Source organism: Trichosurus vulpecula, chromosome 8 (assembly GCF_011100635.1).
Source record: "Trichosurus vulpecula isolate mTriVul1 chromosome 8, mTriVul1.pri, whole genome shotgun sequence".
Lineage (NCBI taxonomy): Eukaryota > Metazoa > Chordata > Mammalia > Diprotodontia > Phalangeridae > Trichosurus > Trichosurus vulpecula.
In genome coordinates, this window is record NC_050580.1 from 171,052,788 (window position 1) to 171,072,486 (window position 19,699).

Below are 19,699 nucleotides of genomic sequence, written 5' to 3' on the forward strand. Positions count from 1 at the left end.
ACAGGGGCTCTCCTTCAATAGAATTAGAATTTTAAATTAGTGTGCCAAGTTTTAGGAGTGATCTCGACAAGCCACAGCTCATCCAGGGAAAAACAACCAGGATAGCAACAGGGCTCAAAACTATGGCATATAAGGATTAGCTCAAACAAATAGAAATATTTTTCTTGGAGAAAGAAGGAAAGAAAAGAAAGGAAATAAGCATTTATTAAGCACCTACTATGTAGCAGAGACTTTGTGCTAATGCTTTACAAATATCATCTCATTTGAGCTTCACAACTCTCCTGAGAGGTAAAGGTCTATTATTATCCTCATTTTATAGACGAAGAAACTGAGGTGGAGACATTAAGTGACTTGCCCAGGATCACACAGTCAGTAATTGTCTGAGGGTGGATTTGAACTCAGATCTTTCTGACTCCAGGCCCAGTGCTCTGTGGAGAAGAACAGCCTTCTTTTCTTCTTTGGGAGGGGGGTAGGAAAGGGGTAATATTGATCACAATTTTCAAATGTTCAAGCAGTCATCATGTGAATGAAGCATTAAATTTATTTTTACTTAGACTTGGAGAGAACAACCAGGGAGATAGATTTCAGCTCAGCATATGAAAACACCTCTTAACTAACAAAGCTAATGAACTACTTTGGGAGAGAGAGGGGAGGAACAGTGACTTTGTATCACTGAAGCCTTTCAGGTAGAAGTTGAGTAACTATTTGTAGGGGATATTATGGAAGGAATTCACAATGGAAAAAGGGTTGGACAAAGATGGTGTCTGAGATCCATTTCACCTTCTATGCTTTTATCCATGCTTGTAGTTAGTGAACGTGTGTAAGGTCAAACCTTTCATAGCTTCTGGTTTTTGTTCTGTAGGGAAGCAATAAGTCGCCTGTGTGAAGCTGTTCCAGGGGAAAACGGACCCATTAAAAGACGCAAGGTAAATAATAATTTGGTTTTCTTTTTGATGTTTCCATGACTATTGGGTCAATGGCCCCAAAAGAATATTGAATTCAATCTGTCATATATCATAAAGGACCCTTAACTGTAGTATCATGCTATGTCATATCACCTTTTTCTCTCCTTTTTTTTCCTCTCTCTCTCTTTCTCTCTCTCTCTCTCTCCCCCTCTCTCCTCTTCTTGCTCTCTCTCCCCCTTCTCTCTCTCTCTCTCCCTCCTCTCTCTCCTTCTCTCTCTCTCCCCCCCCCTTCCCTCCCTCCCTCCCTCCCTCTCCTTCTTTCCTTCTCTCTCTGTATGTGTGTAAAATCTCCCAGTGGGAATTTATCCTACATTAATATCACCCAGAGCAAGCCTTATTTGGGCAGAATAAAAGGTTAGTGAGTTGAGTAAGAGCCCCAGCACTTGAAATTCCCATCATTAAAGGACCATTCTTTTTGGTTAGGATATTTTGGATTCTCTTCCCAGTCTCTTGAGAAGTACCTTCTGCTACTTAAGTCTAACCCATTAATCCATTAATACTTCAGTATGAAAGAGGTTGTTAGAGATCAGTTAGCCAGACGTTCTTCACAATTTTACCTAGAGCTTACCCTAGTGTCACTCAGGGTGGAGCAGGTAAGCAGAAAGAGAAGCTCTGACAACTGGATTGTGAGAATGGCGTGGTAGAAATAGCACTGGATTTAGAGTCACATCTGAGTTCCAATCCCAGCTTAGTCACTTATTTCTTATGTTATCTTGGTGAGTCATTTCACTCTCTGGGCTTCCATTTCTTCCTCTGTGAAATGAAGGTGTTGGACTAGATGACCTCTCAGCTCTAAATCACTTATCCTATGAGTTTATGATGCCATGACTCACCACTACCAGCTTCTCTGGTGTGGCCTCAGCTTGCTCCATCCATTTTTCACATCCTCTTCCTGCTCATTCCAGGCCCCTATGAATAGGCAACTTCAGCTTACTGATCTCATTCAACAGTCTCACTCATTTAACCCCTTCTCAACCAAGGAATAGTATCTTGTAAGATAGATAGCCTTGTATGGGAGTTTTTAAAAATACTGACAAAATAGCGCTCCCCTCAAGAGAAACAAACACAGTCTTCTCTTCCCATCAGAAGGCAAACAGGTAGGAATATGAAAAAGGAATGATGGTCTTTTCTTTTTGCCTGAAATAATCCCTTCCTCTGAGGAAGGGGACTAAAATCTAGACTTGGGTGTGGATGATGTTTCTCTCCCTCTCCTGCCCCCCTTTTAAATATACACTCCATTTAACATATAGCCAGGTTCTGGTTTTACCAGTCATCGATTTTGATGCTAGATAATTTGAAGTTTTATAGTTGTTCAATAAGCAAAAAAGTTTATGGTCCACTGGGTGGCATCATAGTGCAGCAGAAAGAATATAGGGTTAGGCTACAGGAGTTATATCCCTATTTTTTTTATTAACTGTGATTTAGAATCATAGAAGTTTCGAATTGGAAAAGACCTTAGAGCTCCTCACCACCACTCCACCTTCACTTTTATAGATGATGAAACACGATGAATCACAAAAAGGTAGAGTGACTTGCAAAGATCTCAAAGATAGAAGGCTGGCAGGATCAGGCCTAACACCCTTTTCTTGTGATTTCCCAATCAGAAGTTCAAAGGACCTATTCTTGCAGGGAGACTCTTAAAGTCTGCATTAGTTTCCTCATTTGTGAAATAGGAATAATAACACCTCTCCCCCATAGGCACACCCTCCCCCCCAAGAAAGGGCAGGCCCTGGGCAAAATTGTTTAGTTTTCTAAACTTGTCTTCTGCACTACCTTTTATTTTGACATGTACCCTTTCCCTACTTCAGTGGGTCTTCCTCTCACATGCTTTCAGATGCCCAATGTCTCCAGACCCTGCCCCTTTTAAAGCTCACTGCTAAAAGATGCTCTGATGTCAGCCATTTATACTTTAGCATGAATGACTGTACTTAAGTGATCTTAATACAAATTTGCATTTTAAACCATAGCTCTAATTATGAAAGGAAATGTTTAAAAAAATAAGCTTTAGGCATCAATGGGGAGGTATAGAAGATATTTTGAGGGTTGAAGGGACTTTATAGTAATTCATGCTATATACATTGCTAGCCTAAGGTTGTTGTGAGAAGGAACTCAATATAATATATGTGAAAATGCTTTAAAAATTACAAAGCACCATATAAACATGAGCTCATTATTATTATTGCTACATAAATTATATTTTTAAAACTAGCAGCAAAAGAACACTGTGGAAGTTCAGAGGAGTGATTTGCATATATTCAGTGGAATAATCAACATTGACATTAAGTCTGTCTTATCTGTGTATTAATAGCCTGTCTTACATGGGGCCATATGGTATATAGAGAGGAACGGAGATGGGCCAGGAGTTGTTTATGTTGCTTTCTGTGAGAAACAGACTGCTACCTGGGATGAGCATGAGAGAATGTACTCATTCTTTAGCATTATTTATAATATGCTTCAGAATGTGCTTAGTAATAAAAATAACATATGAGTTCCAATAATGGATGGCAGCCTGTGCAAAAAGTAGTTCAGCACTTTTCTGTAAAAAGTCAAAGCAGGATCAATCATAAAACTTTACTTTCATTTTGCCCCTGCCCTACTGTTGACTCCTCTCAGAGTTCTCTATCTCACCCTTCCTCTTCCCTTTTAAAATAAGCTCTCAAGTACTCAGTGCTCCATATTGTCCAGCACCTTCTGCTTTCACTATAGAATCCCACCCAAGCCTACATTCCCTGGGCAGTGTCCCATGCTGAGATCTATTTTTGAGGCTCCCTACCCACCTGAATATGTTCCGTTCCTTCAAGACTGATTTCAGCACCGGTTAGCTAATCTGATAAACCCATCTTAGAGAATGTATTAATGGGTGCTAAAGTGTTGATGGTAGCCCAGCTTTCTGCTAATACTTATGCATTTTAACAGGGATCTTCTGGAAACAATGTCTTAACTCATAGAAGTGATTAATGGTAGACGTTTATGGGGGATGGAGATCTTTGCAGGGAAAAGGTGGGGGGGCTTATGGCACCCCTCCAATCACACCACATAGACAACAATCTACTCTGCTATCCCATGCTGGGCCTTGAGCCAAAGTACTAGAGGGCAGGGATATCAATGAGACATTTTCTTTCTTTCTTTCTTTTTTTTTTTTTGGTGGAAGAAGAAGACTGAATTAATTGCAGAGTATTCATCCATGAGCTGGGTCAGAGTGATTGATATGCAGGGATTTTGTGCTAATGGGGCCAAGAAATAGTAGGGGATGGGGCATAGAAAATATAGTAAGAAGCTATTTTTTCAACTTTTTTTTCCACCAATATCATTGACTGACTGAGCTGTTAATGCAATCAGTAACAACTCTAATAGATTGCTAAACATGCACCAAGTAGACCAATGCCAGTCAAGAGCTCACCTAATAGGACAGTGTCCACTATTCCTTTCAGATTCTTTGCAGATTCAACCCCGTGAGGTCCCCTGCAGGTCTGGAAATGCCAATACAAAAGCTCAAATACCACGAAAGCTTTAGATTGGTATTTGACAATGTTTTCCCCCCTTTGTAAATAACTGAATTGGGAAGGGGATGGGCTTAGGAACTTTGACCTTGGGTCTGTGTTCCCAAATAAGGCAGTGGTCCCAATGTGGTCAGAGCTCCACTCTGAGGAGTCACTACATGGATTGTGAAATGATTTGGTTTATTTAAAGTAAAATAAAGAAGACCAAGCTTCTAGAACACATTTATTATCCCATTAGGCAACAAAACCCACAACTTACATCAGATTTTTCTTTCTTCTTTTTAAAGCCTCCAGTTAAGTTTTTATCTTCTGTACTTGGCAGAAGTAACCTTCAGTTTTCTGGAATTAATATAAAACTGACCGTCTCAACATGTAGCCTTACTCTGATGAACATTGATACCCAGCAGGTAAGATCCTAGAGATAATTTTACTTGAAGGCATTTTTAAAGATACTAATGATTCATTTCTAAATATATTCCTTTGTCTCACTATATATCCATTCATTCATTTATTTATTCAAAATTCAATACGCATTTAAATTCCCAGCATGCTTCAGTGCTGAGGTTTTTTTTAGGGGTTTAGGGATGCTCAGGACCCCAAAATATTGACACATCATGCTGGGTCCTGCTCGAATGAATTCGACCCAAGCCTTCTTATAGCCAAAGAAAAACATAGTTTATTAAAGATTTGCCACAGTGGGTAGGCTCTTAAGGAGCCTGAGCATTTGTATCGTTAATGCCAGCTGGCCAAATTCAATCTGAGCTAGACTGAATCTGAGCGCTTTCATGGAGGCAAAGTGAATCTTATATACAGAAAGATGGTGGAAGGGATCTAGGGATGTCCAAGTAGTCTGGGGTTTAGAGAGGATCTTGATAGCACTGGGGTGACCAGGGGACTGAGGTGAGGTCCTAGAATTGGGATTGAGGGTGGGAAATAGCTGAGGGCCCCCTGGAGATGACAGGAGAGCTAGGCTAGGTTAAATTTAACAGATTTGGGTATGGATATTTTGATAGGATCAAAGGTGGGAAACTGGAGGCAAGGGAGGCAATCTGGAGGTAATCAGACCATGGAGGGCTAGGCTAGGTTATTTGGGCATGAAAAGCCAAATTAAATGGAAAGACTCACGGTGGGTTCAAGGGGGTTCCCAGAGACTGTACCTCATCTTTAGGACCTGTGACAGGTGCTGGAAATACGTAGACAAAAAACAAAACCATTCCTGCCCTCAAGGAACTTACGTTCTATTGGATCTTTTTTTCTAGAAGTAATGGGACAAATAGAATTTAGTCAGGGATGATGGAGGGAGACAGCCATGTAAACACATGTAATAGTAACAACATATATGAGAATGGTAATCAGTTATCATGTAGGGGGCTCCTAGTGTGGAGACTCTCTCTTCTAATGTAACATCTTTGACTTAGTAGATAAATTCTAAGGGAAACAGGGTCAAATGGCTATTCAGTATGAGAAGTGGGATTTGGATCCAAGTCTTACTGACTCCAAGTACAGTTATCCTTTCCATGTCGCCACATTCCTCCATCGAGGTTTTGATATATCTTGGGTCTGCGTAAGAAATTAAACGGGAATTGGGGGGGAGTTTTGAGGAAGCCAAAGATGATACATGAAGGCCAACAGATGACACTGAAAAAAGTTTAGAAAATTAGAAATGCATAAAATATATGTATAGTATTGTACAATGCCAACATAGTTTATCCTTTAATAGTATAATAACTCAGACTTCTTCTCTGGTATGAAGGGAGGGCCAAAAAATTTTATGTGGATTTTCCAAATTGTGGGATGCTTCTAACCCCCATGAGGTGGAAGGGATAACTGTACACCCTGTTAACTCTACCAGGCTGCCTCTTTAACCAGTTATGATAGAAACATTTATTGTTGGCTCTCCTAAAGCACAGAGAGCCCATCTTTTCTCTTGTTTAAATCGAGCTCCATATACCCTAAACAAATGAGAACTGAATAAATAACCTTTGATAATGCCAAATGATGGTGTTTCAGAGAGGGAGAACAATACTGTGCTGTTACCTTGTAGTAACTTGTTTTAGAAGGGAAATCGAAGGCTGGCTTACCCACCAGAGATATGGCTTTTGGTCCAGAAACCATGCTTTGAAAAGGTCACGTTTATTTGCATGCCCCGCTTCCCAGGTCTGGAATTTTAAAGGCATAAATATGGATGCTCACTAGAGTTTTTCAAACCACTGCTCTTTTCTCCTTAACAGCAACGATCTCTCCTACCTTTTGCCAAGGCAAACTATTGTAAAACCAATTAACAGATTGTGTGAGGAATTTTATTTAATTTTTAAATTAAATTTATTTATTTAATTTTCCGGTCAACTGAAAGTTAAGCATAAAATCCTTTTTCTTTCAGTCCCTATTGTTGAAAGGTTTTCTAAAATGTTAATATAATTCCCTGATTTTATATTCATTCATTCAACAAATATTCAGTGAGTGCTTACTGCATAGTGCTTGGAGCTGAGGGAAATAGAGAGATGAATAAGATCCAAATGATGGTTTGAAAAGGGAGTCTTTACCTGGGGTCTGTGAGCTTGTTTTTAAAATACATATATTTTAGTAACTTTATTCCAACATAATTGGTTTCCTTTATATTCAGTTGTTCCATCAATAAGCATTTATTAACCACATTTATTATGAGCCAGGCATTATGCTAAGCAATGGGGATACAAATAAGCAAAACCCAAGCCGAAACAAAAAAACTCAGTCCCTGTTCTCAAGGATACCCCAGTCTAATGGGGGAGACAAATTACAAACAATTATGTACAAACAAGAGGCAAACAGGAGAAGCTGAGGGAAGGTCCTAAGATTGAATAGTGGAAGTGTGATGGTAAAGTAGAAAGGATACAGGATTTGGAATCAGAGGTTTTGGTTTGAGCATTGGCTCTGCAACTTAACCACCTGTGTGACACTGGGCAAATAACTTCACCTCTCTAGGCCTCAGTTTCCTCATCCGTAAAATGAGGGGGATTGGACTATATGACCTCTAAGGTCCCATCCACGTATACTTCTGTGATCTGGACTTAAGTGATTCCATCAATATTGGGAATTCTTTCTACAGATACAGGGAACTATCCATAGACAGGCAACTGCTAAGATTAAGCAAGACTGGGAAAGACTTACAGCAGAAGGTGGGACATTAGATGGGACTTGAAGGAAGTCAGAGAAGTCAGGAGGACATTATGAGGGAGAGCATTCCTGGCACGGGAGAGAGTTGATAAAATCATTTTGTAATCTATATACAGTGGATCCTTATTATTTGTTGATTCTAGATTTGCCAGTCTGTCTACTTACTAAAATTCATTTGCAATCTCAACACTCATAGCACTTTTGTAGTCTTTCTCAACAAAAAAATTGAGTCACCCAATGCACACATTCCCAGCTAAGGTCGAACAAGGCAAGCTCTGCGTTCTTGTTTTAGCTCTCATACTATCAACAAGTATCCTTTTCATGGTCTAGTTGGTGTCATATTATTCATATATTTGCTATTTGCTATTTCTTGGCGATTTCGCTGCTTAAAATGATCCCCAATTGTAGGGCTGGCATGCTTTCTGGTGTTCCTGTGCACAAGAAGGCTGTGATGTGCCTTATGGAGAAAATCCATGTGTTAGATAAGCTTTTTTTCTGACATGAGTTATATAGTGCTGTTGGCCGTGAGTTTGATGTTAATGAATCTACAATATGGTACATCCAGAAAAAGGAAGAGGAAATTCATCAATCTGTATGTGGAACCACTCCAGAAAGTGCTAAAGTAAATGTTGTGACCAGAGGTTTACAGGAACCTAACCCTGTGTTTCCCCTAGGAGAAATGTTTCAGTACTTGCAAATTCAATGTTCACAATGAATTTATAGAACATAACCACCACAAATAATGAGAAATGACTGTATTTTATGTTATACATTTTCAAATATTATTTTAAAGAGGTCTCTTTAAGCTTCATCAGATTACCAAAGACAAAAAATATTAGGAACTCCTGGACTAGGAGGCTAGATGAGATGTGTCAAGGGAAGGTAAAATTTGATAAGTACATTAGAGTTCAAAGTAGACATAGATCCCTTTTTGCATTTGCAGAAGAATTGCTGTTGTTGAGTCATTTCAGTCGTGTCCAACTCTTCATGACCCTATTTTGGGGTTTTCTTCACAAAGATATTGGAATGGTTTGACATTTCCTTCTTCAGTTCATTTTACAGATGAGAAAACTGAGGCAAATAAGGTTAAGAGACTTGTCTAGGGTCACATAGCTAGTAAGTGTCTGAGGCCAGATTTGAACTCATCAAGACGAGTTTTCATGATTCCAAGCCCAGTGCTCTAGAAGAGTTGGGGACATTTTAGAAATTCATGGAGGAAATGACATTGAAGCTGTGCCTTGAAGGATGAGTAGGATTTCAACAGAGAGATGATAGGGGAATGGCTATGGAGGGCATTGTAAGTATAGTGAAGGCTGTGGTCAAAGGTATAGAGGTAAGAAAGAAAAAGGCATCATCAAGAAATGAGCAAGAGTGCAGTGTACCTGGCATATAGGGTACCTGAAATGGAATCAAGAGAGATAAGGTTAGAAAGGTAGGTTGGGGCTAGGTTGTGGAAAGCCAGGATGAATTTATTAATTTTATTTAATTCATATATTATTTACTGAATTCATTCAGTAGCTGATGGGACTCAGTGAAAAGCTTTTTTCTGCAGGGGAGTGACATAATTAAGACTATCTATCTAGCAAGAGTATATAGGATGGATTGGAGGAAGGAGAAGCTGGAAGAAGGTTGACTCTTTTGGAGGCTGTTGAAATAATAAGAGTTAATAAGGGCAAATCTAGGGTGCTTGCAGTGGGAATGAATAAGAGTGGATGGATGTGAACGATATTATGGAAGCAGTGTCAGCAAGAGTAGAGTATAACATAATTGAATTCTCTTTCGATTTCATTCAGGATATTGCAGTGCCTCAGGATCGACATTATGAATTTCAATTCTTACCATCCAGTTGTAGAGATACAGAAGGTGTAGGATATTAGGATCAGTGTCCCCTGGGAAGTGGTTTTTAGAATTAAATTGCTAATATCAGGTTGTTTTCTTGTGATTTTTTTTCTCTCCTAAAAGCTGAGTACAGAAGAAAATTCCAGTTAGTTGAAAGTTTTGGTTAGTTAGGAGAACAGTCAAGGTAGTGAAAGGCTTTCAGATCATGCCGTATCAAAATTACTTGAAGGAATTAAGGATGGGTGGGAGGAACATACCAGCTGTCTTAAAGTATTTAAAGGTCTGTCTATGGAAGAAAGATTAGACTTGCTCTGCTTGGTCCCAGAATAAGGCAGAAGTAGGAACAATGGGAAGAAGTTCTAGAAAGGCAGGTTATAGACTCAATGTAAGGAAAAGCTTTTTAATAATTAGAGCTCTCTGAGAGTAGATTGGGCTGCCTCCAGAGATAATGGAATTCTCCCACTAGAGGCACTCAAGTAAAGGTTGTATGACTACTTACTTACTAGAAAGTAAGTGGGGATTCTGGGTCAGGTACAAGTTAGACTTGATGGCCTGACATCCCTTCCAACTCTGAGATTTGGGGGTAGTTTGCTTCCAGTCAATCTGGATTTTACTTTATTAAGTCCAGTGAACTACTTTGCTTTAGTGTGAACAAACATTAATGAACCATCATCATTGAACTGCTGTTATTCGGGCATCCTTTTCACAAGGACTTTCCCATGTACTTGAACTGTAGAAAAAGATACACTAGTACATACATACCTGTTACTAGTGTGTAAATGAAAGAAAAAAGAAACTACCTGAAGGTGTAGTGGTGCAAAAGATAGCTTGGGAAAAAGTAACTTAGGGAAACAAGTTCAAAATACCAATCTCTCATCCTGTCTGTCTGAGTATTGATTAGCCAAGAGAGTTGAGATCATTGTTACAAGGCCAGCGTGACATCTAGTTCTTGCTTACATGATGCCAAACATCTGGATAAAAAATGAAAAAATGCAGTCAGTCATCCAGATGTTTTGTCTACACGACGTCTGTACATTTGGAAACATTCAGGGGATTGGCTGAATTTCTCACTTTTCACACAAACAGCTGTTTGGCATCTGGCAGATATAGTCTTGTCTTAGTTATATGGTCTCATTGACAGAGTCTGGGGGCCCTCAGTAATCTACTCAAGAGGATTACATGGTGGAAGGGAAAGGGGCAGGGTTAGAGTGAGCATGGAGACGTCCAGAGATAGGTTCAATCTTTGGGGATGTATTTCTTTTCCTAGACCTTTTTTCATGTCCAATGAGGTGATTGGGAATTCAGGAGGAGGGTGTGTGAATGTGGTTGTTACTATTCTCAGTACTATCTGGTCCTTTCCTTTCATGCCATCCCATTCTTCTCCTGAGCCACTTCTATACCTCTACATTCCACTGTTTCTCCAGCACTGCTGCACACTGACATCTCTGGATGCAAAAGGAGAAGTGGACAATGAATATACAAGTGGTGGCCATTGCTGACACCCTTTCTAGTTACTGCTCCTGATGGAGGGACTGGAGTAAGGGGGTGGCAAACCCTACCTTCTCCTTTCATTGGTGGGTTTGGGGAGGGGATTATCCCACTTCTGGTGGTGGGTATTTGGAGATAAGACTCAAGTCAAGCAGGATCTCAGAGTTGTTAGATCCAAAAAGTGAGATGCTTTTGTAATTGTTTCAGATTTTTTTTTTCCTGGCAGGAGGGGAAAGTGGTTGGGAAGTATGGCAGGTGGCTTTAGTTACTCCAGTTCAAGAAACCTATAATAGAGTTTTAACAAGGGGGTGGGGGAGAGTCCCAAGGAAGGGCAATTAGAATGGTGCAAAGACTAAAGCAGCTGCCATGTGAAGGCTAAAAGAAAAAAACAAAGGCCAAAACGGGCAAACACTTAGACTCCTTAAATTGGTAAGAATGAAGGTAGAGGAAGAACAAGTGCAAAATCGTCCAATTTGTGAAGGGCATAGATAATACAAAAGGGGGTTTGTTCATCCACTCCCCCAAAACTAGAATTATGGACAACCCTAAATGATTCAGATGTAGTTTCAAGCCAAATTAAAGGAACTACTCATACTTTTTGGGGGGAGATTCATTTGGCTGAAAATATAAATAAATTCAAGAATGGTTTATGAAAACTAATAGCTGAAAAGATAGATGATGATACAGTGGAAAGCATGCTAGGCTTTGACTCTTCTTAGCATCTGGTTTGAAAGCTGGCCCTGCCATTTAGCTACCTGTGTAATCCTAGGTAAGTCAGTTTACCACCATTGGCTTCAGTTTCATCGTCTGTAAAGTGAAGGAAGTTGGACTAGATGACCTCTAATGACCTTTCCAGATAGAAATCTATGATCCTGACCTGTGATTTCATCAGCATTCAGGATTCTTTTTCTAAATAAGATTGGCAGCTTCCATGATTTATAATCTTGGGGGGGGGCTGCCTGGGGGACTGAGAGGTTAAATGATCTACCCATGGTCACATGGTCAATATTTAAAAGGATATGAACCCAAATCTTCCTTATTCCAAAGCCAGTCCTCTGCCCACTATGTTACATTGCCCCTCCATAAATGATAAATGAGATGCAGTAAGTTATATGTTCTGGGCACATGTTAATCTGTAAAGAGGACATTATACAAGCAACACTATAACCTTTCATTAAAAAAGATTTCATGTTGCCAGTTTCAAAAATATAAAGTTATAGTTATTTGAAAAATGATCATTCTTAAAATGGCACTACCCATATTAATGTAGAAAAATATATTTCTTAAAATATTTCTACCTAAATGTTCACTTGATTACTGAGAGTGACCTATTTCCATGACTAGATTTTATATATATGTGTGTGTATATATATATGTGTATATATATATATGTGTATATATATATATATATATATATATATATATATATATATCTTAATTTAATCCAAGTGACATGTCCTTATCAAGTGACATAAGTTAAAATTTTAGGCCCCAAAGCAAAAATTTCAGAAAGAGCCTAACCCTCTTCTTCCTAGTAATTGCTTTTCAATTATCCACCCACTCTTCTTTGGGACCACTCTGTCTCTAGTCATGACTACATGAGGAACAGAGAAAAGGCAAATGAAATGGAGAGAAAGAGCAAGGACACTTTCCAGCCTCTATAAACATTTAGGAATTCTTTTTTTTTTATTTACTTTCAGTTTTCAACATTCACTTCCATAAGTTTTAAATTTTCTCCCCCTCCTTCCCCCTTCCCTCCCCAAGACAGCATGTAATCTGATATTGGTCCTACACATACATTCCTATTAAATGCATTTTCACATTAGTCATGTTGCATAGAAGAATTATAACAAATGGGAGAAACCATGAGAAAGAAAACAAAACAAAAGAGAAAATAGTCTGCTTCACTCTGCATTCCGACTCCATAGTTCTTTCTCTGGAGGTGGAAGGAAAATTTTAGTAATTCAACAGATGTACACTGTCTTGGATCAATCAATGAATAAGTGTCAATGAGTGCCTACTATGTGTCAGGCACATAGTAGGTGCTAGTTGTTGGGGACACAAACAAAAGCAAAAGCAGTCCCAGACTTTGTAGTTGAGCTGGGGGAGATGATAAATACATACATTTTGTGGTGAAGACACTGGAAATGGATTGGGGGTGGGGAAGTGTAGCATGATAAGTAAAGGCCTTATTTGGAAGGTCTTTTCAAAGTTCCCCCAGTTTAGGATGAGACACTTCCCAGATCTCCCTTATGTTTTCATTCTAAAACCTGCATCAGAGTATAAAGGGTAATGTAAAGCAAATAAAAAGACCTCCAAAATTATATAAATGGCTTTAATTAATGAAAAAGACCTAGTTAAGTTCTAGCTCATCATGGCAGACCATAGTAGTCTTTGCTCCAGGCACCAAAAAATGTTTTTGTGTGTGTGGAGGTGATGTTACATGCTTCTCTAACAGATAGAAACAGCTGAGGTTAGCTCCTAGGTAGCAAGATGTTAAAATATTAACCTACCAGATGGCCTGTGTCCTACTTCTACTGTTGGCAGCCACACTCTAGGTTGAGCTACTTTTCTGCCTGACCCTGTCCTGTGCTCTTCCATGTTGGCAGCCTTCCCTACCTGCAGCCAGATCCAGGGGTATTTTTCTCCCCTCTGTGGGGTCCTGTCTAATGTCTGAGTTCTCCCCAACATCTCTTCTTCCCTCTCCAACCGAATTTGTCTTAGAAAGATGATTTGACAATCCCCTGTGTGCTACTTGTCCCAGGATGTCTGTTGGGTTGGGTTTCCCTGGGTGCAAGATGTGTTAGTCATAGCCCTATACTGTATGATAGCAATGCGATGAAGTAGAACGAGCGCTGGATTTAAATTCAGAAGACATGGGCTCATACCCTGACTCTTCCCCTTACTACCTGTGTGACTTTGGGCAATTCAATTAACCATCCTTGGCCTCAATTTTCTCATCCGTAAAATGAGAAAGTTGGACTAGATGACCCCAAGGTCCTTTTTAGTTTGAAATCTTTAGTCGTAGGACTTCTAGACTAATGAGATTTCAAGGTCTAATTGATGCTTTCAAAATAAATCAAACCAACTACTGGAGTACTTCCCATTCTGAATCAACAGAGAGTGAGCCTTCCTTTCACTCTTTCTTACACCACTGCCTTATCCCTAAAGGAGAAATTCCTGGTTTTGTTGATTTTATGGCCAATCCTGCAGGGCCAGCCCGTCTCCTGATACCTCTTTCCGGAGGGAGCTGTCCATAGTTAATATTGATTGTATGTCTATATGTACTCCAGGAATGGTCATCTTTATGGAGTGGTCATGTCCCTCTTTTCAGAGAGGAGAGATTAGTATAAAAATGTGATATAGATAACTCTCTGAGACTACAAGATGTGAAGGAGCTGACCTCCATGGGCAGAAGGATTTTCTCATTGTTCCCTTTACCAATGAAATCATAGCTCCTTTCCTTATTCCTGTACGAGTGAAAGAACTATTGGATGGGCCAGTGTCCTGGTTTAATCTCTCTCTTTTTTTATCTGTTGCCCCGGGGAAAGAGAGAGGTCTGCTACCACCTTTTTCTCTTACTACCAAAATTTACTAATAGCAACATTCCTGACTATAGTTCCTTGAATTAATAACCTCCTTATCACTACCTGTTATACAATCCTTTTCTTCCTTCAAGGCCCAGTTCAAATGCCACTTTCTCTATGAAGCCTTTCCAAGTCCATTTAATTTAATTAAATAAATATTGATTAAGCACCTACTATGTGCAAAAGCACTGTGCTAGGAAGTAGGAATACAAACAGCAACAACAACAAAAAAGAATCTATCCCTCCTTTTAAGGAGCTTATATTCTACTGAGGAGCCAGATAAGTAAATACAAGCTAATTTAAGGAAGGAACACTATCAACTGATAGGGGTCAGAGAAGATGAGATGATGGAGAGGACATGGCATCTGCGCTGAACCCCTGATGGAAGATGAAGATTTTAACAAGAGTTGCTGAGGAGGGAGTGCATTCGAGGCATGACAGACAGATTGTGAGAATTCATAGAGGTATGAGATAGAATTTTGCATGTGAGAAAGTAGTCCATCTGGCTGGAATTTAGAGTATGTGAAGGGTAATATGGTGGAAAGCTGTAAGTGTCAGTTCCAGAGGCTAGATGTAAGCCCAGAAGCAATTGGGACCTGCTTTAAGATTTTTGAGCATGGAATGACATGGTCACACTTGTACTGTAGGAAGATTATTTTGAAAGCTATGGGTGATGAATTGGACAGAGGAAAAGACTGAAAGCAAGGAGACCAATTATGAGGCTATTACAAAAGTCTATTAGAGAGGTGATCAGAGTCGGAACTCGTGTTCAAGGTACCTCATGTTAGTGGAAAGAGGCACTGTGATGTAATGGACAGAGAACTGGTCTTGGAAATTTGCAAGAATTAGATTCGAGGTTTGCTTCTGATGCACAGTGGTATGATCATGGACAAATTACTTAACTTCTCAGTCTAAGCAATTATCTAGCAAGTATCCGGGTTGAAGGCTAGTTGCAAATATGTACTGGTAGAGAGAGATTTCATAGTGGGAGATCTTTACATGAATGAAATCACAGGTCTGCACCAAAAATGGGAGGTGGTAGCATAAATATATTTATGTTTGTAATATCTACCTCACAGTGTCATTCTGAGGAAAGCACTTTGTAAATCTTAATACATGATGTAAATGTAATCTATTACTATTATTATTAATTATTATTATATGAAACATTATATCCTCAGTGTAGGTACTTCCATTACCAACAGAGAACAAGATACTTAATAAAATCATTAACACTAATAGCTGAAAATCATTACCTATTGGCGAACACTTTGGGGATGAGCCTTCCTGAACTTAGAATAGGCCTGAAATGACAAAGACAGAGTATGTTACCAGGTCTCTACTGGCAGCCTTTCTAGCTTGGTTAGGACCTGGTAAAACTTTTACTCCACTGGCATAACCTTTAAGAGCCCAGAATCACCTCCAGGCTAGGAGGACATTCAGGACAGTGAGAGTCTAGTGGAGGATAATGTGAATAAACAAGACAAAACCAGTTAATAGAAAAATAATTCTATTTTATTCATTCCAAATTCCAAGAAGGAAGAAAGTTGATTTAATGGAAAGAGCAAGAAAAGGTAGATGGAAACTTTAGTGGAAGTTTTGAAGGGAATTTCTTGGTATTATCAAGGATTTTAAAATTCTAATTTCCCTTTAAAACTTTTTATATAACCTCCGGATTTGAAGAGAGCTCTTTAAGGTAACTGGGCAAAAATTGGAAGACAGAGGGAAAGAAGGGCATTAAAGAGGAAGTGTGTGTGTGTGAAAGTTTCCAGTAGTGAAATGGACTGAGCTATGGATGACAAAAGGCAGAATTTTGAGAGATGATGGATACAACATTTGCATGATCTTTTTGATTGGGGAAGGAAAGGGGTGGTGGGGAATAATAATTTACTTTTATAATAAATTACCCTTAAGGATTACAAAAGAGCATCCCTCGCAACAATCCCACATTTGGTAGTGCATGTACTATCATCCTATTTTGTATCAGACAACTGAAGCTCAGCGATTAAGTGACTTGCATATATATGATCATACAACTACTAAGTATCAGCGGGAAGATTCAAACTCAGGTATCCTGATTCCAAGCCCTGTGTTTTGTCCCTTACCCTATGCTGCCACACTAGGAAAGGGATTTGGGGTCAAGAAGGTTCCCTATATTGGCCACCAGATGGTACAATTGGCTTAGGACAGCTTGGCTGCCATTGAAATGTTCAGGCAGAAAGTAGGGAGAACCATAACTCAATGAGTGAGATAAATAGATATTGATATATAATTTACTATAATCTTCTCAGAACATGGATATTTTATTCACTAGATTGAATATAATGATGTCTCATAGTTGTTGGATCATTCTTACACGGCCTTTCCTAAAATGTGTTTTTATTCAAACAAGAAGAGTACATGCTGTGCTATGTTTTGGTTTCCAAAGAAACCAAGTTCTTAGCCTATGATACAAGAGGGCTTTTAGGGGAGAATAGACAGGGGAGGGTAATTAGGGAGGAATATCTTAGGGAGGAATAAATACAGACATATTGGCAACAGGTTTCTTAATGGATCAAATGAGATACTATCTGTAAAGTGTTTAGCACAGTACACATGCTTAGCATATAGTAAGTGCTTAATAAATGTTTGTTCCCTTCCTTCTCTTCCCTCCTCCACCCCTACCATGGTAAAGCCTATTTCACATGGCAAGATGCTTCAACAAAACATAAGCTTTGACAATGTGTTCTGACATAATGAGGTGGAGTTTTGCTGCTGAAAACTATTTGTTTAATGACAGTGATGTCTTATTACGGGTTCTTTGAGTGTCTTTCTATATGACTTGTAGGAAATCGGTATCTGTCAAATATCAATAAATAATAGATAATAGATGGTTTGCTCAAACCCCAATGATTCAATACATCTTGAACAAGTATTCTTCTGTGGAATAGTATCTACAAAAAGGTACCATGATTCCATGCAAATAGTTTCCTCGAAATTGTTCCAGAGATTTTATCACCTAGGAAGATGTGCTAATGTCAGGCATCCTCAGACAAAAGCAGAGCCTAGACTAGGATGTGCCAAAAGATGATATTTCAGTGATGCCTTAGAACAGTAAAATAAGTATATCTCCACCAACTGTACATTACACTGTGGTCCTTTACATGGTGAAATGCACAGTACACCTGAGCATATTTGTAAGCCAGATAATTCAATGCACTTGAATACTTTTTCCTTCTCAAAGAAAATCTCCATGTCAGACTGTTAATAATCAGGAAAGTAATTAATTTATATCACTAGTGCAGTTTTAATTGGTTTCTTGTATTTTTCAGATTATTGCGAATCATCACATGCAGTCTATTTCTTTTGCTTCTGGAGGTGATCCTGTAAGTATGGATTTATAAATTTTCCTACATTTTCAGCAAACATTTTATTTCCATTAGAACCAAGACAACTTGTGTGTGTGATATGCTAGCTGCTGCTTTTCCCTTTTCAATTATGTATTACCACTTCTGAACCCCTGTATATAGCGTCAAATCAAAGAATTTGCTTTTCATGATGTAGTTAACATAGCAATAATGACGGTGGGGAAAACAGGGCTTTGGCCCAGATGCTGGCATGGGTGGAGGGGAGTGCTTCCTTAGAATTTCTCCACCCAAATGAAGGAAGGGAGGCTCCAGGTGAGCTCCAGCTGAGCTCTAGGATAAGTGCAGGTAATGGGCAAGCTCGAGGATGAATGGCATGTAAGGGAAGAGTCACCTTCATCACCTATGAAGAGGGGACTTCTCGGGAGCTTCACTTCTTCAGAGAGGGTGGTATGCTTCTCTGGATTTCTACAGCCAAGCTCTGGGGCAACCCAGTTACTACCAGTAACCAGACCACAGTCTACACACAGTATACACACAGACCCTCAGAAAGGGTCTACTTCTCGCCCTGGACCTTCCAGGCACAGGAGCGGGAAAGCTATGGAGTGGAAGGAGTACTTTCCTAGATGTGAGAGTCCTAGTAGAGAAGGGTGTGCAGCCTATGCAGCCAGAAGAGAAGAGGCACTTCAGTGTCCTGGGCTGCTCTAATGTGGGGGATACACTCTCCCACATCACGTTTGATCTGGCAATTGGGATAGTCCAGCCCCACAACAAATAGTGGGTGAGGAAGTGACTCTTCCAGTCCATGATCTGATCCATCCCAACATAATTTTCCCTGGGTACCATATATCATTGCATCTGACATTGGATATCATTGACTCTGACAATATCACCACTTAATAAATTGGAGGAGAGGGAGTGTTCTTTGATAAGTTAATAAAGTCTTAAAATATTACTACTCTGGCTCCAATACCTGAATGCCTGTTTGGTCATGGGCAGCATGTAAGCTAAGTAGCCAGAGTCTCTGAACCAGGAGCACAAGACTAGCTTTGCATAGACCATCAGCATCAGGTAGTGTGTATAAGTATAATTTTACAGTCCCTACCTTCAGAGTGCTGAATGCTTTTTGAAATCACTTGTAATTTCCAATGAACAGTGTTAAGGCTGAATGTGGCCTGGACCCCATCCTTGCCTGGCCTTTATCCTGCCCCTCTAGAGGCAATATGGTATAGCAGATAGAATGCTACTGGGCTTGAGTCGGGAAGACCTGAGTTCAAGTCTTGCCTTTACCACTTTACCAGTTATGTGATCTTGGGCAGGTTACTCAATTTTTCCAAGCCTCAGTTTCTTCATTTGTAAAATGAGGCGTTGCATTAGTTGGCCTTCCAGTTCTGAATCTATGATGATCTTGTGAACCAATGCAGAGAGAAGTGGGCAGAATTAGAAGGACAATTTATATGGTGATAAGTCTCACCTCCCATCCCCATGCCTTGTGCTGGCTCTTGTAGATGCCTGGAATGCTCTCCCACCACACTTCTACCTTCGGGAATCCCTGTTTTCTTTCAAACTTCAGCCGAAGCTCTGACGTCTGCATGAGACCTTTCCTTGTCCCCTCCCCCAGTTACTAGCTCCTTCCCCTCCAAGGTTACCTTATATCTTATATGTATCTCTCTTCTATATATCTAGATATGTACAAGTTGTCTTCCCCATTAGAAGGTCAGCTTCTCGAGGGAAGGGACTGTTTTACATTTGTCATTGTATGCTTAACACAGTGCACAGCACATAGTAAGCCCATAATAGATGCTCTTTTATTGATCATTGTA

The 19,699-nt window shown here is 39.6% G+C and overlaps 1 protein-coding gene across 1 annotated transcript in view; it reads left to right on the top strand.

Moving 5' to 3' along the window:
- The window catches only part of SHC4 (SHC adaptor protein 4), a 156,082-nt gene that overhangs the window by 84,534 nt on the left and 51,849 nt on the right, over nucleotides 1-19,699 (top strand). Inside the window, exons 3-5 of the mRNA XM_036735874.1 lie at nucleotides 863-926; nucleotides 4,753-4,872; nucleotides 17,844-17,897. Coding sequence (XP_036591769.1) covers nucleotides 863-926; nucleotides 4,753-4,872; nucleotides 17,844-17,897 — 238 coding nt within the window. The remainder of the gene's footprint in view (nucleotides 1-862; nucleotides 927-4,752; nucleotides 4,873-17,843; nucleotides 17,898-19,699) is intronic.